Source organism: Somniosus microcephalus, chromosome 11 (assembly GCF_052327205.1).
Source record: "Somniosus microcephalus isolate GS21.2 chromosome 11, FLI_Smic_1.0, whole genome shotgun sequence".
Taxonomy (NCBI): Eukaryota; Metazoa; Chordata; class Chondrichthyes; order Squaliformes; family Somniosidae; genus Somniosus; species Somniosus microcephalus.
Genome location: NC_140997.1, coordinates 26,757,401 through 26,782,110, shown reverse-complemented (window position 1 = coordinate 26,782,110; position 24,710 = coordinate 26,757,401). Strand labels below are relative to the sequence as shown.

Genomic DNA, 24,710 nt, shown 5'->3' with positions numbered 1-24,710 from the left:
AAAATGCCGAAGAGTGGCAGTATCACAGCGTTTGACAATGAAGTCGAAGATTGGACGACATATGTCGAACGCATAGAAGTATACTGCAAGGTGAATGAAGTGCCAGATGACAAGAAAGCGCTGGTATTGTTGAATTCAATGGGTGCAAAAATGTATGGCTTACTACGAAACCTAGTAACCCCAGAGAAGCCAGTAGAAAAGGATTTTGAAAACATAGTGTCAATCCTACAGGACCACTTAAACCCCACACCGCTGCTGATAGCAGAAAGATTTAAGTTTCACAAAAGGAACCAGCATAAAGATGAAAGTAATGCTGAGTATTTAACAGAACTGCGCAAGCTATCGAAACACTGCCAGTTTGGAACGGGACTAGCAGATACTTTAAGGGACAAGTTTGTGTGTGGGCTTCAAAGTGAAAGAAGCCGTTTCTGGGTTCCATCAGAAAAGGATCTTACGCTGGACAAGGCTTTCAGCATTGCAGTATCACACGAAGCAGCAGCACGGGGTGCTGCAGAGATACAACGGAGACTGCAAGAATATGGCACAAATGAATGTCATACGGAACAGTGAAGTGCTATCGCTGCGGCAGAACAACACACGACCATAATGATTGCTGGTTCAAGGACAAAGTGTGCAGACAGTGTGGAAAAGTAGGACACATAGCAAGAGTCTGCAGGTCGGGAAAGAAAACCAGCAGCAAGAAATCTCCACAGGAGAAGTACAAGAAGGTACATAAGGTGACGGAGAGTAGTTCAGACGAACAGAAGAGTGATACAGACTCCGGAAGCAAGGAGCTGGGTTGTCTGAAACTACATAATGTGATCAAAACGGAGGATCACCAAACTATCTGGGCCACGTTCAAGATAGCAGGAGTCCAAGTGAAAATGGAATTGGATACAGGATCAGCCCTAACAGTCATAAACCGAAGGGACTACAAGCGGCTATTCTCACATATACCCTTGAGAGATACAAAGATTGTCTTGAAGATGTACACGGGGCAAAAAGTCTACCCCAAAGGAAAAATAAGGGTGAACGTTATATATAATGGCAAGGAAACACCAAAAATGGACCTATATGTATTGCCAGATGGAGGACCACCACTACTAGGACGTGAATGGATCTGGAAGATACAGCTAGATTGGCATTCCATACAAGCACTGACTGTAGATGCCAAAAAGGATGATGACGTCACACCTGGACGACTGTCAAAAATGCTAACTGACGCACAAGAAGTGTTCCAGCAGGGACTCGGAACACTAAAAGGCATAACAGCGACGATCAAAATAGAGGAAAATGCAAGCCCAAAGTTTAAGGCCAGACCGGTACCTTATGCGATCCGCCCAACCGTCGAAGCAGAGCTGGAAGGTTTGGAACGTTCAGGAGTACTGTTCAAAGTGGACTGGAGCGAGTGGGCTACACCCATCGTGCCTGTAATGAAGAGGTCGTTGAGTAATACGCCTGGGGAACCAAAGAAGGTTCGCATCTGTGGGGACTTCAAAGGTGACAGTGAACCCAGTCCTTCCCACTGTACAATATCCGCTTCCGCGGATTGAAGATATTTTCGCCTCGCTATCTGGAGGGAAACGCTTCACGAAGATTGATCTGGCCCAGGCGTACCTGCAAATGGAGGTAGAAGAAGCCTCGAAACAGTACCTCACGATCAACACTCATAAAGGTCTCTACCAATACAACCGGCTGGTGTTCAGGGTAGCATCAGCTCCGGCTATTTGGCAAAGGGCAATGGATCAAGTCCTGCAAGGGATTCCAGGGACCCAATGTTATTTGGACGACATCCTGGTCACGGGCGAAAATGACAGTGATCACCTCGCCAACCTGGAGCAGGTGCTCACTAGATTGAAGGAATATGGGCTCCGAGCTAATCGCCACAAATGTGAGTTTTTCCAGAAGCAGATCTCGTATTGTAGCCACGTTATTGATAGAGGGGTTACATAAGTCCCCAGAAAAGATTGAGGCAGTAGTCAAGGCTCCAGCACCAGAAAATGTGTCACAACTGAGGTCGTTCCTCGGGCTGGTGAACTACTACCATAAGTTCTTGCCGAATTTGTCTACCGTACTACACCCACTGAACACCCTCCTGCAAACGGGGGTACCATGGAAGTGGAGTGGCGAATGTAAACGAGCTTTCCAGAAGAGCAAAGCATTGATCACATCAAAAGAGGTGTTGGCTCATTTCAACCCAGCACTACCAATTCGGTTGGCGTGTGATGCGTCACCCTATGGCATTGGAGCGGTGCTGTCGCACAAATTCCCGGACGGCTCGGAGAGGCCAGTAGCCTTTGCGTCTCGGTCACTAACCTCAGCTGAGCGTAACTACGCCCAGATTGACACGGAGGCCCTCAGCCTAGTGTGGGGAGTGAAAAGGTTCAATCACTATCTGCACGGGGAGAAGTTCACCTTGCTGACTGACCACCAACCACTTGTCTCCATCTTTAATCCAAAGAAGGGCGTTCCGGTGATGACTGCGCAACGGCTACAAAGATGGTCCCTTTTTCTAGGGACGCACCAATATGAAATCGAGTATAAGGGCACGAAACAGCATGGAAACGCTGATGGGCTATCATGCCTGCCACTGCCTACTGCAGAGGAAGCACCAGCAATGGATCCTGTCGAAATATTTCATTCGACTATAATTGAATGCTTGCCAGTAACTAACGCTGGTATAGAGAAGGAGACCCGAAATGACCCGACACTGTCTCGGGTATGTGATTTGATGGTGAAGGGATGGCCAGCACATGGCGACTCACTGTTGCCAGCATTCTCATCCAGAAGAGAACAGCTGTCAGTATGCCAGGGGACCTTGGGTGGAATTACCACTCGGGATCCACACATCAAGTTAAGGGAGAGAGTGCTCAATGAGCTTCACGAAGGTCATCTGGGAGGGGTAAAAATGAAAAGCCTTGCTAGGGCTCGTGTGGTGGCCGGGGATCGATCAGCAAATCGAGGACCTGACAAAGAGCTGCTCAGGATGCCAGAAGGTCCAAAATGCACCACCACATGCCCCTCTACACCCATGGGAGTGGCCCTCATCTCCATGGCAACGGGTGCATATTGATTTTGCTGGTCCATTCACGGACTCGATGTTTTTAATAGCCGTGGATGCGCACTCGAAATGGCCTGAGGTGATCAAAATGTCATCCACCACCACGGAGAAAACTATTGCAGTCCTACGGACCATTTTTGCCAGGAACGGCTTGCCAGGGCAGATTTGCTCTGATAACGGACCACAGTTTGTGTCCGAAGAGTTTCGAAGATTTATGAAAAGGAATGGGGTACGGCATTACACATCCGCCCCGTATCATCCAGCCACAAATGGATTGGCTGAGAGGTTCGTACAAACCTTTTAAAAAAGCAGTAAAGGCCATGTGCGATGACGACATTCCATTGCAGCATAAGGTGGACAATTTCCTGTTAGCCTATAGAAATGCGACACATGCAGTCACCAACTAGGCCCCGGCCATGATGTTCTTTAACCGAAGGTTGAGATCTCGTCTGGATTTGCTCAGACCAAATGTACGAAGAGATGTTGAGAGTAAGCAATTCCAGCACATCAATGAGACGCCGACAAGGAGCTTCAATGTAGGGCAACCAGTCTTGGCCCGTGACTACCGAACAGAGAGATGGCAACCAGGAACGATATGCACGTGGCAGGGGCCACTAATGTACACAGTGGATGTTGGGGAGAACATTGTGAGATGCCATGCTGACCAGATCCTAGAGTCACAGGAGCAAGTCAACCCCATGTCTCGGCCATACGTACCTGGTGAGGAACCCAACGTACAGGTCGCATCTACCTCAGAAACAATAGCATCGGAAGCTGATGAATCAACTGATGACGGGGTGCTAGAATCGCCTCCGTACCAAGAGCGAGACACTCGGGAAAGGCGTTATCCAGAAAGAATCAGGAAGCCTCCCCAGAGACTGAATATATGAATGGACTATTTTCATATAACATTGTATATTAAAAATGTTAATTGTTAAATGAGTATTATGGTACTGTTAATCTAAAAGGGGAGGAATTGTAATGTGTGTGTATATATACCTTAAGGGAGAGAACTACTTTTTACAGCTCCTGTATACTGTAGTACCGGCAGTGACCACACCTGTATATAAACCCTGAGTAGTGATCTGTACAGTTAGTTCTAGAGTAACCCTCATTCAGTAAACACCTGTTGAATCGTTCCCTGCAGTCTGATTATTGAAGGACACAACATTAAGATACACGGATATAACAGGTTTGTTTGTACAAATACATTGCAGGAGCTATTTCTTTTTGATACCCTTGTGATTTCTGCTCCATGTGTAGCTGTTAAATGAAGGGATTGTGATGCTGGGTAATTAAGTTTGTGTGAAATGACAATAAATGGGAGTCAGAAGTGCAATAAAGTTGTGATGTAAACTATCCTGCCTTTTTAACTGATGTAACTCCTCAAATTTCATGAATGAAAGTGGGTATGTTCATCATTAAAAGGGAGATGATGCGTTTTGTTAATTGTAAACTGAAAGCATTTATTAGCTCGTGGAGGTACAAATTGTAGTGTATGTACCTTTAAGAGCCCCTGTGTACTGTAATACTGGTAGTGACCGCTCGGGTATATAAGCCTGTATAGTGTCTTGTATCTTTTAGTTCACCTCCAGACTTTGTTCAGTAAACACCTGTTAAACCAACTCCTGCATTCCGTGTCTCCATTAACACACTGATACAACAGTGGCGACGAATTGGAAACGGACTTGCCTGCAATTCGGCAGCACCTCAAGGAGATCGATTCCTCAGACGAAGGTCGAAGAAAAAAAAAAAGGAAAAAAAAAAAGAAAAACTGTGGTTTCACCAGCTAGCCGGGCTGGTGGCAGGTACTGCACTAATCCTTCCTGGTCGGTGGGCTGGGGCTCGATCGGGTGGCTCTGCAGCGGGGCCGAGCAGCAAGGCGGAGGCAAACAGACGGAGGGTGGAGCACTCGGGAGACGGCCGGCGCTGCAAAACAGGTCGGCGTTCGGACCAAGCAGAGGGAGGGAAAAGTCCCAGAGAGTCCGGCGGGAACGAGTCTCCAACTATTAAAAATATCTGTGTAAATAAAAACCGCGGAGAACAGCGTTGTCGGCAACGACGGGAAAGCGCGGGAGGCACCATTTTTTTTTCTCGGCAGGGAAGAAAGGAAAGCGCAGGAGGCGCCATTTTTGATTTTCAGGATGCCTAAGACTGGCAATATTACTGCTTTCGATAGTGATATAGAGGATTGGACCACATATGTGGAAAGATTGGAGGTATATTGCACAGCGAATGAAGTAGAGGATGATAAAAAGGCATCGGTACTTCTAAATCTGATGGGCGCAAGGACATACGGGCTGTTACGAAACTTAATCACTCCAGCCAAACCGATGGACAAGAATTTTAAGGAAATTGTTGATACCCTACAGGAGCACTTAAACCCAACACTGCTGCTGATAGCGGAATGATTCAAATTCTTCAGGAGGAATCAGCACAAGAATGAAAGTAACGCTGATTACCTCACCGAATTAAGAAAGCTGTCAAAGCACTGCCAATTCGGGGCAGGGCTGGCAGATTCTCTACGAGACAAATTCGTCTGCGGTCTCCTAAGCGAAGGAACACAGAAAAGGCTACTTTCTGAGAAAGATTTGACACTGGACAAGGCTTTCAGTGTGGCTGTATCATACGAAGCAGCAGCAAGAGAAGCTGCAGAGATACAGCAAAAGCCACAGGACTTCGGCACCCGTGAAATGACACGGGGTTTCAAAAGATGTTATCGCTGCGGCAGATCCACCCATGACCAGAGGGACTGTTGGTTCAAGGACAAAGCATGCAGGCAATGCGGAAAGATGGGACACATTGCACGTGTATGCCGATCTGGAAACACAAAATCCACTGACAGGAAAAAAAAAAAAATCAATAAGGAAAAGTACAGAAAGGTACAAATGATGACGGACAGTAGCTCCGAAGACCAGAAGAGTGATAGCGACTCCGGAAACAAGAGACTAAGCTGTCTCAAATTACATAATGTAATTGCCAAAGAAGATTACCAGACCATTTGGGTTACCCTCACGATAGCGGGGTCCCCAGTTAAAATGGAGCTAGAGACAGGATCAGCTCTGACCGTCATAAGTCAACGGGATTACGAGCGGCTATTTCCGCATATACCTTTGAAAGACACATCCATTATCTTGAAGACATATACGGGGCAGAAAGTATACCCCAGAGGGAAAATAAGGGTGCCTGTTGTATACAACGGCAAGGAAATACAGAAGTTGTATTTATACGTTCTGCAAGATGGTGGTCCACCGCTGTTGGGACGTGAATGGATCAGGAAGATACATTTAGACTGGCACTCCATTCAGGCACTGACGGTGACCAGTAAGAAAAAAAATGATGACGTCACCTGAACGATTAAAAGACATCTTGGCCAACGCCAAAGAAGTGTTTCAACAGGAACTAGGAACCTTGAAAGGCATCACCGCCTCAAAAGTGGAAGATGCGGCAATTCCCAAGTTTTTTAAGGCAAGGCCGGTGCCATACGCAATTTGTCCAGCAGTCGAGGCAGAGCTGGAGAATTTGGAGAAGGCAGGCGTATTATCCAAGATAGATTGGAGCGAGTGGGCAACACCCATCGTCCCGGTCATGAAGAAAACGTTGAATAATGATATATCTGAGGAACAGAGAAAAATTCACATCTGTGGGGACTTCAAGGTGACTGTAAACCCGGTCCTTCACACGGTACAGTATCCTCTTCCGAGGATAGAAGATATTTTCGCCTCACTATCCGGAGGGAAACGTTTCACCAAAATTGACTTGGCACAGGCATATCTACAGATGGAGGTTGAAGAGGCCTCTAAAAAGTATCTCACGATAAACACACACAAAGGCCTGTACCAGTACAATTGACTGGTTTTCGGAGTAGCATCAGCTCCAGCTATCTGGCAAAGAGCTATGGAGCAAGTCCTGCAAGGGATTCCGGGGACTCAATGCTACCTAGACGACATCCTTGTAACAGGAGAAAATGACAACGAGCACCTTGCCAATTTGGAGCAGGTGCTCACTAGGCTGAAAGAACGGGGCCTACGAGCAAATTGCCCCAAGTGCAAATTTTTCCAGAAACAAATATCATATAATTAACGAAGAAGGGTTGCATAAGTCACCTGAAAAAATTGAAGCGGTCATAAAAGCCTGAAAATGTCTCTCAATTAAGGTCGTTCCTGGGATTGATAAATTACTATCATAAATCTTTACCGAACTTGTCAACTGTTCTGCACCCTCTTAACGCACTGCTACAAACGGGAGTAATTTGGAAATGGAGCGAAGACTGTAAACGTGCCTTCCATAAATGCAAAGGCTTGATCACATCCAAGGAAGTGTTGGTACATTACAACCCATCACTGCCAATCAGACTGGCGTGCGATGCATCCCCTTACGGCATAGGAGCGGTATTATCGCATAGATTCCCTGATGGCTCGGAGCAGCCGATAGCTTTTGCGTCACGCTCATTGAACTCAGCTGAGCGTAACTATGCCCAGATCGACAGGGAAGCACTCAGCCTGGTGTGGGGAGTGAAGAAATTCAACCATTACCTACACGGACAAAAATTTACCTTGTTGACTGACCATCAACCCCTCGTCTCCATATTCAACCCTAAAAAGGGCGTTCCCATTATGACAGCGCAAAGGCTACAGAGGTGGTCCCTTTTCCTAGGGGCACACCAATATGACATAGAATACAAAGGAACAAAACAGCATGGGAATGCTGACGGTTTATCGCGCCTACCGTTGCCAACGGTAGAAGAGGCACCTACAGTGGACCCAGTGGAGATGTTCCACTCAACCATAGTGGAATGTCTACCAGTAACAAATTCTACCTTGAAAAGGAAACGAGAAATGACCCGACTCTCTCACGAGTCTACGATTTAACGGTGAAGGGATGGCCAGCACATGGCGAACCACTGTTGCCAGCATTCTCGCAGAGAACAGCTGTCAGTGTGCCGAGGAACCTTGATGTGTGGATCCAGAGTGGTGATTCCACCCAAACTCCAGGATAAAGTGCTAAAGGAGCTTCACGAGGGGCATCTGGGTGGAGTAAAAATGAAGAACTTAGCCAGAGCGTTGGTGTGGTGGCCAGGTATCGATGGAGACATCGAAGAAATGACCAAGGGCTGTCTAGGATGCCAGAAGGTCCAAAACGCCCCACCACAAGCCCCTCTACATCCATGGGAGTGGCCCTCATCTCCATGGCAAAGGGTACATATCGACTTTGAGTCCATAAATGGACCAGCAATGTTCTTAATTGCGGTGGATGCACACTCCAAGTGGCCGGAGGTAATAAAGATGTCCTCCACCACCACGGAAAAAACCATCACAGTATTAAGGACCATATTTGCCAGGAATGGGCTGCCTGAACAGATCTGTTCTGATAATGGACCGCAATTTGTGTCCGAAGAATTCAGGAAGTTCTTAAAAAAAACAATGGGGTTAAGCACTACACATCCGCCCCATACCATCCCGCCACCAATGGATTAGCTGAAAGGTTTGTCCAGACCTTCAAGAAGGCCATAAAGGCCATGGGTAATGAAGACATAAATCTACAACATAAGGTAGATAACTTCTTGTTTGCACACAGGAATGCAACACGCGGTTACAAACCAAACTCCCGCCATGATGTTCTTCAATAGAAGCCTAAGATGCCGGCTGGATTTGATCAAGCCAAACATCAGAAGGGACGTGGAGAACCGGCAATTTCAAGGCATGAATGAAAGGCCAACTAGAACCTTCCAGATAGGTCAACAAGTTTTGGCCCGGGGCTACCGTACCGAGAAATGGCAGCCTGGAACTATTTGCACACGACTAGGACCGCTGATGTATACCGTGGACATTGGAGAAAGCATAATAAGGCGCCATGCTGACCAGATCATAGTCATCCGAAAAGGGACAACCTACACCACAACTGTATATGCCTAATGATGAAGCAGAGATACCCATAGTATCTACCTCCGATCCGGTGATACTGGAACCAGATGAACCCGACTCTGGCATTCAAGCCGAATCGACCTTGCCAAAAGAACCACCTACACCACCGAGGCGTTATCCGGACCGAGTCAGGAAGCCTCCAGAGAGACTGACTTATAATTGATTAACTGCCGCAAATGTGTAGATTATTCTTGTAAACATGTTAATTAATGATTACTTAAAATGTTATGTACCAATTATCTAAAAGGGGAGGAATTGTAGTGTATGAAGAGCCCCTGTGTACTGTAATACCGGTAGTGACCACTCTGGTATATAACCCTGTATCACAGAATCACAGAAACCCCACAGTGCAGATAGAGGCCATTTCGGCCCATCGAGCCTGCACCGACACATATCCCACCCGATCCCCGTAACCCCACGTATTTAATCCCCCTAACACTAAGGGTCAATTTATCATAGCCAATCAACCTAACCCGCACCACATCTTTAGACTTGTATCTTGTATACAAGTGTCTTGTATCTTTTAGTTCACCTCCAGACTTTGTTCAGTAAACACCTGTTAAACCAACTCCTGCATTCCGTGTCTCCATTAACACACGGATACAACACAAACTTTTAAACTACTTTGAAGCACAGTTCAGAAGGAATGCATTCTGAAATGGTGAGACTTTCCGAATGTTAAAAGCTGCTAAGTACACGAAGTCTGAGCTTCGACAGTGTACAAAGTGCAAAATCAGTTTCTATTTAAATATGTGGCTGACTGGTGTTGCAGCACATTTTCTTTTGTTCCGTTTTATAATTTTCCAATTCACTCTGCACACTAATTACTTCCGAGTAAACCTGCTCCCGTGTATCTCGGTGGTGCTTGTGAGCTGACTTTCAGGTGGCGCACTGGTCTCTTGAGCTAACTTGTCCATAGTTTTGTTTTATTTTTCCTCCCTATGGTGAAGGACTTGCACAGTACTTGATGTCCCTTTCTGGTTAGGCTGATAGTGGTAATCTTTGCTGTGTGGGGATTAATACGGTCAATTTTAATTGTCCTTTTTGTTTCAAATTAAATTATCTGTAATTTGCTAATGGTTTGAATTGAGGAATTTTAATGAAAAATCACACTAAAACACTAAAAAAAAAATTAAATGTTAATTGAACTATAGAAATACACGTAATCAAAACTTGAGCATTGTACATAAGAACATAAATAGGTGCAGGAGTCGGCCCTTCGAGCCTACTCCACCATTCAATAAGATCATGGCTAATCTTCTACCTCAATTCCACCTTCCCACACTATTTCCATATCCCTTGATTCCCTTCGTATCCAAAAATATGTTGATCTTAGTCTTGAATATACTTAACCAAGCATCCAAGGCTCTCTGGCGTAGAGAATTTCAAAGATTCACCACCCTCTGAGTGAAGAAATTTCTCCTCGTCTCAGTCCTAAATGGCTGACTTATCCTGAGACTGTGACCCCTGGTTCTAGACTCCCCAGCCAGGGGAAACCTCCTCCCAGCATAAGAACATAAGAAATAGGAGCAGGAGTAGGCCAGAAATAGGAGCAGGAGTAGGCCAATCGGCCCCTCGAGCCTGCTCCGCCATTCAACAAGACCATGGCCGATCTGATCCTAACCACCAATCCACTATCACAGAACCATCTCCTGAATCTAACAGAATTAGACACACGAAATAGGAGCAGGATCAGGCTACACGGCCCCTGGGCCTGCTCCGCTACCCACAGGGCCATGTCCGATCCGAACCTAGACTCGTCCAAATTCCTGCCCGCTCCCCGTAACCCTCAATTCCCTTTTACTTCTAGGAAACTGTCTATTTCTGTTTTAAATTTATGTAATGATGTAGCTTCTACAGCTTTTTGGGGCAGCATATTCCATGGACCTACCACCCTCTGAGTGAAGTAGTGCCTCCTCATCTCAGTTTTGAAAGAGCAGCCCCTTATTCTAAGACTATGCCCCCTAGTTCTAGTTTCACCCATCATCGGGAACATCCTCCCCGCATCCACCCGATCCGACCCCGTCACAATCTTATATGTTTCAATAAGATCGCCTCTCATTCTTCTGAACTCCAATGAGTAGAGTCCCAATCTACTCAACCTCTCATATGTCCATCACCGGGATTAACCGAGTGAACCTTCTTTGTACTGACTCGAGCGCAAGTATGTCTTTTCTTAAGTATGGACACCAAAACTGTATGCAGTATTCCAGGTGCGGTCTCACCAATACCTTGTACAACTGAAGCAATACCTCCCTATTTTTATGTTCTATTCCCCCTAGCAATGAAAGCCAACATTCCATTGGCCTTCTTAATCACTTGCTGCACCTGCATACTAACCTTTGAGTTTCGTGCACCAGGACCCCCAGATCCCTTTGTACTTCAGTACTTTCCAATTTCTTGCCATTAAGATAATAACTTGCTCTACGATTTTTCCTGCCAAAGTGCATAACCTCACACTTTCCAGTATTGTATTCCATCTGCCAAATCTCTGCCCACTTACTTAGCCTGTCTATGTCCCCTTGCAGGTTTTTTATGTCCTCCTCACTCACTACTTTCCCTCCCATCTTAGTATCATCTGCAAACTTTGATATGTTACACTCGGTCCCCTCCTCCAAATCGTTAATATAGATTGTAAAGAGTTGGGACCCAGCACCGACCCCTGCGGAACACCACTAGTTACTGATTGCCATTCTGAGAATGAACCATTTATCCCAACTCTCTGCCTTCTGTTAGATAGCCAATCCTCTATCCATGCCAGAATATTACCCCCAATCCCGTGATTTTTTATCTTAAGCAATAATCTTTTGTGTGGCACCTTGTCAAATGCCTTTTGGAAGTCTAAATACACTACGTCCACTGGTTCCCCTTTATCCACCCTATACGTTACTTCCTCAAAGAACTCCAGCAAATTTGTCAAACATGACTTCCCCTTCATAAAACCATGCTGACTTTGTCCTATTAAATTATGATTATCCAAATGTCCTGTTACTGTCTCCTTAATAATGGACTCCAAAATTTTACCTACCACAGATGTTAGGCTAACCGGTCTATAGTTTCCAGCCTTCTGTCTACTGCCCTTTTTAAATAAGGGTGTTACATTAGCAGTTTTCCAGTCTGCCGGGACCTTTGCTGAGTCCAGGGAGTTTTGGAAAATTATTACCAATGCATCCACAATCCCTACCACCGCTTCCCTCAAGACCTTAGGATGTAAGCCATCAGGTCCAGGTGATTTATCCGCCTTGAGTCCCATTATTTTACCGAGTACCACTTCCTTAGTGATTTTGATCGTGTTTAGCTCCTCCCCGCCCCCCCCATAGCCCCCTCTTTGTCCAGTGTTGGGATATTCTTAGTGTCTTCTACTGTAAAGACTGATACAAAATATTCATTCAGTGTTTTTGCCATCTCCATATTTCCCACCATTAATTGCCCGGTCTCATCCTCTAAGGGACCAACATGTACTTTAGCCACCCTTTTTCTTTTTATATAACTATAAAAGCTCTTACTATCTGTTTTTATATTTTTTGCTAATTTACTTTCATAATCTATCTTCCCTTTCTTAATCAATCTTTTTGTTATTTTTTGCTGTCTTTTAAAGTTTTCCCAATCCTCCCACTAGATTTGCCTACCTTATATGCCCTTGTTTTTAGTCGAATACTATCCTTAATTTCTTTACTTAGCCACGGATGGCTGTCTTTTCTTTTACACCCTTTTCTTCTCAGTGGAATATATATTTTTTGGAAGTTGTAAAATAACTCCTTAAATGTACACCACTGATCATGTATCGTCTTACCCTTGAATCTATTTTCCCAATCCACTCTACTCAATTCTGCTCTCATACCTTCATAGTCTCCTTTATTCAAGCTTAGCACGCTTGTTTGAGATCCAACCTTCTCACCCTCTAATTGAATATGGAATTCAACCATGTTATGGTCACTCATTCCAAGGGGATCCTTTACTAGGACATTTTTAATTAATCCTGTCTCATTACACAGGACCAGATCTAAGGTTGCTTGCCCCCTGGTTGGTTCAGTTACATGCTGCTCAAGAAACTCATCCCTAATACACTCAATGAACTCCTCATCAAGGCAGCCCTGCCCAATTTGATTTGTCCAATTAATATGATAGTTAAAATCCCCCATAATTATAGATGTTCCCTTATTACAAGCCTCAACTATTTCCTGATTGATACTCCGTCCAACAGAGTTGCAACTGTTCGGAGGCCTATAGACTACGCCCACTAGTGTTTTTTTCCCCTTATTATTCCTTACCTCCACCCAAACTGTTTCATTATCCTGATCTTTTGACCCAATATCATTTCTCTGTATTACAGTGATTCCTTCCTTTTTATTAACATAGCCACCCCACCTCCCCTTCCTTCCTGATCGTTAAATAACCTGGTATGTTTAATTCCCAGGCATTGTCACCCTGCAGCCATGTTTCTGTAATGGCCACAAGATCATACCCATATGTAGTTATTTGTGCCATTAACTCGTCTATTTTGTTACGACTGCTACGTGCATTCAGATAGAGAACTTTCAAATATGTTTTGTGGCACTTAGTTCCTGCTTTTGCCCTTTTTATTACTTTACCTTTTACTCCATACCTTCTGCCCCTTCCTGACACGCTCTGGTTTTTCATTTCCCCACTGCTACCTAAGTCTATGACCTTCTCTGTTGTCATTTTTATTATTTGCTCTCTAGGAACCTCCTCCCCCCCCCCCCCCCACTAGTTAGTTTAAAGCCCTCTCTACAGCCCTAGTTATATGATCCGCCAGGACTCTAGTCCCAGCACTGGCCAAGTGAAGCCCGTCCCAACGGAACAGCTCCCTCCTGCCCCAGTACTGGTGCCAGTGTCCCAAGAAGCAAAACCCATTTCTCCCACACCAGTCTTTGAGCCATGCATTTAACTCTCTAATTTTATTTGTCCTAGCCAAATTCGCTCGTGGCTCAGGTAATAATCCAGAGATTATTACCCTTGAGGTTCTGTTTTTTAATTTGACCCCTAGCTGTTCATACTCCTTTAACAGAACCGGCTTCCTAGTCCTATCTACGTTGTTTGTACCAACATGGACCACGACAACTGGATCCACCCCCTCCCACTGCAAGTTTCTTTCCAGCCCAGAGGAGATGTCCTTAACCCTGGCACCGGGTAGGCAACACAGCCTTTGGGACTCTCACTCTCGGCTGCAGAGAACTCTATCTATCCCCCTAATAATACTATCCCCTACCACTACAACATTTCTATTTACTCCCCCCTCTTGAATGGCCCCCCCGTTCCACGGTGCTGTGGCCAGGTTGCTCATCCTCCCTGCAGTCCCTGCTCCCGTCCCCACAGGGAGTAAGAACCTCGAACCTGCTGGACAAGAGCAAGGGCTGCGGCTCCTCCAGCTCTACCTCCTGGATCCCCGTACCTGCCTCACTTGTAGTCACACCATCCTGTCCCTGACCATGGGCTACATCTGAATGAATTAACTTCATAGGTGTGATCACCTCCTGATAGAGTCCAGGTACTTCTCCCCCCTCCCTGATGTGTCGCAGTGTCTGAAGCTCAGACTCCAGCTCATCAACACGGAGCTGGAGTTCCTGTAGCAGCAGACACTTGTCACAGACGTAATCACCGTGAGCCTCAATGGGGTCCACCGGCTCCCACATCTCGCAACAGTAACACATCACCTGCTCCATTCTATGTAATTAATTAAATTTTTTATTGTTAGTTATGGACAGCCTCTGCCTGATTATAGATGCTAGTATCCCCTTTAATTAATTGGATTTAATTTAAATCAATCCCTCTAATTACACCAGTTAAATGGTTTACCAACAGTCACACTGCACCAGAAAGGCCTTATTAACTACAACCCACAGAGTTAAAGTTTGAAAAGAGCACCTAACACCCCACTTACCCTAACTCTCAGCACTCTCTGCTGACTCGCACTCAGTGCTTGCTCGCACTAGCCTGGTCTTTTTATACTGTTTGTTTGTTTACAGCCAAATGAGTCACCCCTGCTGATTGGTTAGAAAACTGGTTTCCACTGCCTGCTGTGCCAATTTACTCCTACTGCAGTGTCACCTTGTTTTACTCTTCTTAAACCAACAGAATCCCAAATATTTAACTTTTCCCCTTAACTTAAACTGCTTAAGTAATCTTATCAAGAATGATTTAAAGAGAAATAACAATTAAAGACCTCACACACTTACCCAAACTCACAGCACTCTCTGCTGACTCGCATCTACCCTGTCAAGCCCTGTAAGAATTTTATACGTTTCAATGAGATCACCTCTCATTCTTCTAAACTCTGGGGAATATAAGCGTAGTCTACACAATCTCTCCTCGTAGGACAATCCCCCCATCCCAGGAATCAGTCTGGTGAACCTTCATTGCACTACCTCTAAGGCAAGTATATCCTTCCTTGGGTAAGGAGACCAAAACTGTACACCGCACTCCAGGTGTGGTCTCACCAGGTCCCTGTATACCTGTATACAAGGTTACGAGCTGTGCAATGCAGTTTTCTCCCTCCATCTACTTTCTTCATTTCTCCAGATGCTCCTCCATATATTTGATTTTGTATTTTTCCTCAGTAGTCAGGACCTTTGGCTAGTCATGCCCTCAAACTCCTCCTGAAATTGCTCTCGGTCTCTGCTCGATGATGTCCTGCACGCCAGTAGGGGAGGGCTACCACCTTGGGCATCTTGTTGATCAGAGTTGAATTTGAATTAATTGTCAGATATCCCTGGTCAGGACCCATTTATGCTGGCAATTCAAATTAACTAATGGTTCAAATTTAGCAAATGGATGGCAACTTCTGTGCAATTTCAATTTGAACAAATAATTTGAATTAAGCAACCGCAAGTTAAGAGATTGTATCAGTTGACTTCTGATTTTATAATTTTCAAGTGTCTAATTCTATCAGATGGATCTTCTGAAGTAGAACTTCACCCTATTAAATCTATACTTCCATCAGGTGACTCAGAAGATATTGAGAATGAAGAAGAGGTGGATGAAGCAATACCTGACCATACAACTGAGGACACCATTTCAGTCAGTTCCAGTTCCAGCACTGAACAGGAAGCCAATTTCTTTAGAAATTGCACTGGTTCCCAGAACCTCCATTCATATTTTGGAGCGGATGATGGAGTACATGGAAACGCTGCTTCACAGGATGTCAGTTCTTTGTCTGGTCAAGCTGCTTCCACCAGAAAGAGGCTCAGGCCTTGGATGTTTCATTCTTTGAGGTTAGTTTACTTTTCTTTGGACAGATTCCTATGACACAGAATAAGAAGTGAGCTGGTCACCAAAATACATTTGCTTTTGGCTCTGGAGTCACAATCCAGTAGACCACGAATAAAGTAAAGTTCAACACTGCATGAACATCTGTGCAGAGGAAAAGTGCAGTAAAGCTATTTTAGCAGACCTGCCAAATATCACTCATTACAATGACCGGTTCATATTTTAATTTTTAATAATGGAATCTATTATGATATGCCATTGTTGCTGCGAAACTATGTGTGTAAAGCACTGTGCCTGGGGCATGTTGCCATTTATTAATGAGCACCGTGTTGAAAGAGTAACCTAACTACAGGAAACTTTGTGTTATCCGGTGCCGTTTTCGTTAATTTTTTTTTCTTCTCGTTGCTTTTTTCCTCAACAGTCAAGGTCTGCTGAAGCTGTTGCTAAGCTTTAGAGACGCTTGGACTGTTTAGAAGCTGTTGCTAAGCAACAGGGTTTGTTGACCGATACGGAGCTCAAAAGCTTCCGTATGTTTCAACATTAGCGCTGGAGTGTCCGGCAGTTTTGAGGGAACGGCAACGGCTCGGTCCCGTCGGTGCCGGATAGCACAAAGTTTCCTGTATTCCCTGAAATCTCAGCAGAATTGCTGACCTGTAGTATTGCGTTTGTAATCCTCCACTGATCCCCCCCCCCCCCCCCCCCCCCCCCCCAACCAGTTTATGCCCATTGCGATCCATCACTAGAGCAATGACCATTTAACCACAGAAGGAGTTTGAATAGGATTAAATCAGACCCTTCTGTTTGGGTCACCCAGTGTTTGTGCAAAGCACTGGCTTAATGCAAGCAATGCGTTTCATACCTGCATGCTCATTTACCACTGTAAATTAGTGCTGTTATTTAAAGGGGCAACACTGCTTACATTTTCAGGGAACCTAACCAGATTATATAAGGAAGGGGTATGTGTAATGGGGATATTGGTAGTTTCCAATAAAGGAAACACACACAGGTTTCCAACTGAACCAGCTTGTTAAAGAATCAGGCATTCTACTGACTTTTCCAGTCTGCATAATGTTTTACCCATAATATTTTAAGTAAACCCCTTTAAAGAATACATATTTGCCTTTAGGTATTTTTTTAAATGTCCTTTATCCTTTTATCATTATTAATAATTCCATCTGGAGGGTGAGCTTCAGCAAATGGGACTGGTTTTGTCTGAATCAGCAAGCTCTGCTATTACTGTTCTTTTAAGGTGGTGAACCTGTGGAATTCTCTACCACAGAAGGCTGCGGAGGCCCAGTCACTGAATATATTTAAGAAGGAGACAGATAGATTTCTAGACCCAAAAGGCATCCAGGGGTATGGGGAGAGAGCAGGAATATGGTATTGAGATAGAGGATCAGCCATGATCATATTGAATGGCAGAGCAGGCTTGAAGGGCCGAAGGGCCTACTCTTGCTCCTGTGTTTCTATGTTCTAAAAACAATTTTATACTTATTTCTCTAACATTTTAGACGGCGAAAATTTGTTTGGAAGCGCAGCAACCTCAGTTTTGGATTGTTGTCCAGAAGACAGCATAGCCAGCCACGTTGATGATATTCTGCTCCCTTTAGCTGGATGATCTGAAAGATGGAGAACTTCTACTAGTTGATAACCGTTTTAAATGCGTTTTGTTTTTGCTGATTTCCATAATTCATGCTGAGTGATCTCTTTGAGAAGTTTTTTTCAGTAAATGCCAAAAGCCAGAGTACTTTGTAAATTTGCTTTCCTTGTATTTAAGTTTGTATTGAAAGTAAATGGTTGTATCTAGAACTGCAATTGATTAGTTATCCAATGAAGGACTAGGTGGCACTTTTTGGGTACAGTGCAGGCCAGATGCAGAATAAAGCTGCTCCTACCCTGAGTCAACAAGTCTGAACTCCTGCCTCTGAAGTGCACCTTTGGCTGTGCCAGTGCACTATTTCCACCAGCCACCTTTGTGGCCTTTTAACAAGACTGGCAGTTTTTCATGGGCCTGCACCCAATAGGAAATGGATTGAGGCTAGTCAATCCCATTTCACATAGCTGGCTGTAAAATGAGTTTGGGCAGCTTGTCCAGTTCCTAGTGTGAGCCCACCGTGCAAAATTGCCCATGATTTGTCGATCTTGCTGAGAGACTGCAATGATGGGTAGTCTTTGAAATGGAATGAGCAAGTACAGCGAGCCTTCTTGAAGTTGGAGCACATTTGGTGGCTAGGTAAGAGGAGCTATACTGGTGAATGTGCAATGCTGGTAATTGGTGTCCAGATGGATATGTTCAATTTCTCTAATTCTCTAAATGAAGCAAAAATTATTTTCCTGCTCTTTCTAATATGTTTTTGTCATCCAAGGGTTAGATGATCGTGCTTGCTTCAAATGTTTGCCCAAGACCTTGTATTGCATTATATCCTACTCTGTAATGTACAGTTGAAACCGGTAGAGATTTTTGTGGGTGGCTACATAGTTTGAGGAGTTCTTGGAATATTTTTGAGGACATAATCGAGTATTATGGAGAAGAAAATAAAGGTAATCCTCTGGGTCCAGCTGCAAAGATGTTTGGTTTTTTTTGTCCTAGTTACTGAATCTTGTGCAGTCCTACCTGCTTTTGCTGTCTCCTTAACATGGTTAGTGAACTTTTGTTTTTTAATTTTCAGTACAAAGATGTATTGATTTTTCTATCTTGTAAGCTGAATGATTTTTGAAATAAAGTTTTTTGCATTGAAGTTTTTTCATAAATGTGTTAAGGTATTCAAGTGGAGGGAGTAAAAAGAAATGTTGCAGTGGTAGGGGATAGTATCATTAGGGGGATAGATAGGGTTCTCTGCAGTCAAGAGCAGGAGTCCCGAAGGCTGTGTTGCCTGCCTGGTGCCCGGGTTAAGGACATCTCTTCTGGGCTGGAAAGAAACTTGGAGGGGGAGGATCCAGTTGTCGTGGTCCATGTTGGTACAAACGACGTAGATAGGACGAGGAAGAAGGTTCTGTTAAAGGAGTATGAGCAGCTAGGAGTCAAATTGAAAAACAGAACCTCAAGGGTAATAATCTCTGGATTATTACCTGAGCCACGAGCGAATTTGGCTAGCATAAATAAAATTAAAGAGTTAAATGCGTGGCTCCAAGACTGGTGTGGGAAAAATGGGTTTTGCTTCTTGGGACACTGGCACCAGTACTGGGACAGGAGGGAACTGTTCCGTTAGGACGGACTTCACTTGGCCAGTGCTGGGACTAGAGTCCTGGCGAATCATATAACTAGGGCTGTAGGAGGGCTTCAAACTAATTAGTGGGGGGGCGGTTTCTGGAGAGCAAATAATAAAAATGACAACGGAGAAGGTCATAGACTTAGGTAGCAGTGGGGGAATTAAAAAACAGAACGTGTCAGGAAGGGACAGAAGGTATGGAGTAAAAGGGGAAAAAACAGGAACTGTCACAAAACATATTTGAAAGTTCTTTATCTGAATGCACGTAGCATTCGTAACAAAATGGATGAATTAACGGCACAAATAACTACATATGGGTATGATCTTGTGGCCATTGCAAAAACATGGCTGCAGGGTGACCATGACTGGGAATTAAACATACCAGGTTATTTAACGATCAGGAAGGACAGGCAGGAAGGAAGGGGAGGTGGGGTGGCTATGTTAATAAAGGAAGGAATCACTATAATAGAGAAATGATATTGGGTCAAAGGAGCAGGATAGTGAAACAATTTGGGTGGAGATAAGGAATAATAAGGGGGAAAAAAACACTAGTGGGTGTAGTCTATAGGCCTCCGAACAGTTGCAACTCTGTTGGAGTATCAATCAGGAAATAGTTGAGGCTTGTAATAAGGGAACAGCTATAATTATGGGGGATTTTAACTCCCATTAACTGGACAAATCAAATTGGGCAGGGCAGCCTTGAGGATGAGTTCATTGAGTGTATTAGGGATGGGTTTCTTTAGCAGTATGTAACTAAACCGACCAGGGGGCAAGCAACCTTAGATTTGGTCCTGTGTAACGAGACAGGATTAATTAAAAATGTCCTAGTAAAGGATCCCCTTGGAATGAGTGACCATAACATGGTTGAATTCCATATTCAATTAGAGGGTGAGAAGATTGGATCTCAAACAAGCGTGCTGAGCTTGAATAAAGGAGTCTATGAAGGTATGAGAGCGGAATTGATTCGAGTGGACTGGGAAAATAGATTAAAGGGTAAGACGGTACATGATCAGTGGTGTACATTTAAGGAGTTATTTTACAACTTTCAAAAAATATATATTCCACTGAGGAAAAAAGGGTGTAAAAGAAAAGATAGCCATCCGTGGCTAAGTAAAGTAATTAAGGATAGTATCCGACTAAAAACAAGGGCATATAAGGTAGCCAAATCTAGTGGGAGGATAGAAGATTGGGAAGTCTTTAAAAGACAGCAAAAAATAACAAAAAGATTGATTAAGAAAGGGAAGATAGATTATGAAAGTAAATTAGCAAAAAATATAAAAACAGATAGCAAAAGTTTCTATAGTTATAAAAAGAAAAAGGGTGGCTGAAGTAAATATTGGTCCCTTAGAGGATGAGACCGGGAAATTAATGGTGGGAAACATGGAGATGGCAAAAACGCTGAACAAATATTTTGTATCAGTCTTTACGGTAGAGGATACTAAGAATATCCCAACACTGAACAAACAGGGGGCTCTAGGGGGGGAGGAGCTAAATACGATTAAAATCACTAAGGAAGTGGTGCTTGGTAAAATAATGGGACTCAAGGCGGATAAATCCCCTGGACCTGATGGCTTACATCCTAGGGTCTTGAGGGAAATGGCGGTAGGGATTGTGGATGCATTGGTAATAACTTTCCAAAACTCCCTGGACTCGGCAAAGGTCCCGGCAGATTGGAAAACTGCTAATGTAACACCCTTACTTAAAAAGGGCAGAAGGCTGGAAACTATAGACCTGTTAGCCTAACATCTGTGGTTGGTAAAATGTTCAGAGTCCATTATTAAGGAGACAGTAACGGGACATTTGGATAAACATAATTTAATAGGACAAACTCAGCATGGTTTCATGAAGGGGAAGTCATGTTTGACAAATTTGCTGGAGTTCTTTGAGGAAGTAACGTATAGGGTGGATAAAGGGGAACCAGTGGACGTAGTGTATTTAGACTTCCAAAAGGCATTTGACAAGGTGCCACACAAGATAATTGCTCAAGATAAAAAATCACGGGATTGGGGGTAATATTCTGGCGTGGGTGGAGGATTGGCTCTCTAACAGAAAGCAGAGAGTTGGGATAAATGGTTCATTCTCAGACTGGCAATCAGTAACTAGTGGTGTTCCGCAGGGGTCAGTGCTGGGTCCCCAACTCTTTACAATCTATATTAACGATTTGGAGGAGGGAACCGAGTGTAACATATCAAAGTTTGCAGATGATACAAAGATAGGAGGGAAAGTAGTGAGGAGGACATAAAAAAACCTGCAAAGGGACATAGGCTAAGTAAGTGGGCAGAGATTTGGCAGATGGAATACAATACTGGAAAGTGTGAGGTTATGCACTTTGGCAGGAAAAATCATAGAGCAAGTTATTATCTTGATGGCAAGAAACTGGAAAGTACTGTAGTACAAAGGGATCTGGGGGTCCTGGTGCACGAAACTCAAAAAGTTAGTATGCAGGTGCAGCAAGTAATCAAGGCCAATGGAATGTTGACTTTTATTGCTAGGGGGATAGAATATAAAAACAGGGAGGTATTGCTGCAGTTATACAAGGTATTGGTGAGACCGCACCTGGAATACTGCATACAGTTTTGGTGTCCATACTTAAGAAAAGACATACTTGCTCTCGAGTCAGTACAAAGAAGGTTCACTCGGTTAATCCTGGGAATGAGGGGGTGGTCATATGAGGAGAGGTTGAGTAGATTGGGACTCTACTCATTGGAGTTCAGAAGAATGAGAGGCGATCTTATTGAAACATATAAGATTGTGAAGGGGCTTGATCGGGTGGATGTGGTGAGGATGTTCCCAATGATGGGTGAAACTAGAACTAGGGGGCATAATCTTAGAATAAGGGGCTGCTCCTTCAAAACTGAGATGAGGAGAAACTTCTTCACTCAGAGGGTGGTAGGTTTGTGGAATTTGCTGCCCCAGAAAGCTGTGGAAGCTACATCATTAAATAAATTTAAAACAGAAATAGTTAGTTTCCTAGAAGTAAAGGGAATTAAGGGTTACGGGGCGCGGGCAGGAATTTGGACGAGTCTAGGTTTGGAATGGTCGTGGCCCTGTGGGTAGTGGAGCGGGCCCAGGGGCCGTGTAGCCTGGTTCTGCTCCTACTTGTGTTCTAATTGTTAGATTTCAGGAGATGGTTTTATTGCTGTTCCTGGCTGGGGTGGAGATCGCCTTTACAGAAGGTAAGTACTGTAGAAAATATAGGGACAGTGATATCTCCTGGACGAGTTTCGATCGCCTAGATGGGTCGGAGAGGAATTTCCCAGATTTTTTCTCCCAAATTGGCCATTGGTTTTTTTTTAAATCTGGTTTTTCGCCTCCCGGGAGATCACATGGGTTCAGGTGGGATGGAGAATGATAGTATATTTGAGGTTAGGATCAGATCAGCCATGATCTTATTGAATGGTGGAGCAGGCTCGAGGGGCTGATTGGCCTACTCCTGCTCCTATTTCTTATTTCTCAATTAAGTAGCATCCTTAATGAAACACAATTCAATCCTTGTTGGGGGGGGGAAAAACAGACATTGACTAAAGTCGTCCACATTTTATGCCCCCGCAGCTAAGCTAGTATAAGTTCTTGGTTTGTCTCCCAACATTAGTGAAAGTTTGTCCTGTGCTCCTGCTTATTTGGGGACTTTGATTTCACTAACTCATTAGCCACTGCTTGTCCTACAAATATTGCCTAAGAAGGAAATATTACACGAAGATTGAAAAACATTTCAATTTCCAATAACCAGTCAGTTGCTCAACCTTCATCCAAGTGCTCTTAATTTGGGGCACTGCATTTATAGGATATGCAGGAATTACTTGTATCCACTTCCCTTCCAGCAAGGTCCAGCTCTGGTGGGAAAGATCGACATGTCAACTGCTGCACGCCTGCCCTGTATTGTACAGTGTTTTTTGTGCTTGGGATATTTGATGCAACTCTACTCGGGGTCTTATGATTTACTGAAATCAATGAGGTTTTTAGACATTGAAGTCAGGGGTCATGTTTATTAAGTGTAGTACATGCAATAGTACTTGAACACAAGGTCATACTTACAACTGAACTGTGTTTAATTGAGGATCCCAACATGTTACAGTTCTGAGCTCAGTATCTTAGGCCTTTAATTGCTATTCTACCAAGTGAACATTTAATAAGTCTGTAATTTGTACCAATTAAAAGATGTTGCCAAAGTTTTCCTTTTAAGTTCTATTTTCCCGTATTGTTATGAACCTGTATTCAAAAAGACATTAAGTTTCATTAGTTCATCCTGAAACTGAGCATTGCTGCAGGGTCAGCCCTGGCCCAATAATACTTTAAATTCCTGCTGACTAGGCCAAGGGCTAATAATATAAAGAGAAATCAATAGCAGTGTAGTGTTAGACTTCAGGACAGTCTGATGAACCCTTTCCTTACAAGAGTAGTCTCCCTACCACGAAACCAGTTGTGTCTTTATGGATTAACCAAATGACATCCACGCTGGGAACAGATTTAGCTTTTGTTGAAAGATTTTATTTTTGAAAAGTTGGGTAAAAGTTTATATACAGATGTAAGCTACCTCAGTTCAACAGCCAAGTACAAGCTACTATCCAGGCTTAGAATTTAAAATTCTCATTCTTGTTTTCAAATCCCTTCACTACCTCTCCTCCAGTTCTACAAAATCTCTCTACTTCACTTCTGGCCTTTTGCACACATGATTGTCATCATTCCACCGGTGGTGACCTGCTTCCAACTGCCTAGGCCCCCAAGCTCTGGAATTCCCTCCCTAAACCTCTCCTCGAAGATGCTCCTTAAAACCTATTTGGGCACCTGTAATTATGTGCTGTTTATTATTTCCACCACAAGTGGGTTGGACCAGATTTCTAATTGGTTCACTTGGAGGACAAGACACACCCAACAGTTTGTCTGGAATGTGTAATTTGATCCTGCCTGCTGGAGAGTAATTGAAGCTCTCCAAGGTGCAATTTGATCCAGTCATTGTCACAGCCAGGCTCCCCAAGCCAATGGCATGTACCTGTTAATGTGGAGGGTCACCTAGTAAAAGCAAGGTAACTCTCAGCCACTCCTGTCAACCTCCTCCCAATCAAGTGATGAACATGAAATGCTCAGCAAGCCAGGCAGCATTTGTAGAGAGTAATGGTTCAGGTCAATGACCTTTCATAAGAACATGAATTCTGGTTTGTTTCTCTTTATATAAATGCTGCGTTTCTAGCAATTGATATCACATTCCAGCATCTGCAGTATTTTGTTTTTGAATCAGTATAGTAAGAATCAGCAATGGTACCATCAGGCAATACCTGCACACTGCTGAGC

The 24,710-nt window shown here is 44.0% G+C and overlaps 1 protein-coding gene across 2 annotated transcripts in view; it reads left to right on the top strand.

Annotated features, from left to right (window-relative positions):
* The window catches only part of rnf151 (ring finger protein 151), a 36,554-nt gene extending 17,604 nt beyond the window's left edge, over positions 1-18,950 (top strand). For both annotated transcript variants that reach the window (XM_086000395.1, XM_086000394.1), the window contains 2 exons: positions 15,947-16,217; positions 17,724-18,950. In XM_086000395.1, the coding sequence (XP_085856521.1) occupies positions 15,947-16,217; positions 17,724-17,802 (350 nt within the window). In that variant the 3' untranslated portion in view covers positions 17,803-18,950. The remainder of the gene's footprint in view (positions 1-15,946; positions 16,218-17,723) is intronic.
* Positions 18,951-24,710: the final 5,760 nt, after the last annotated feature.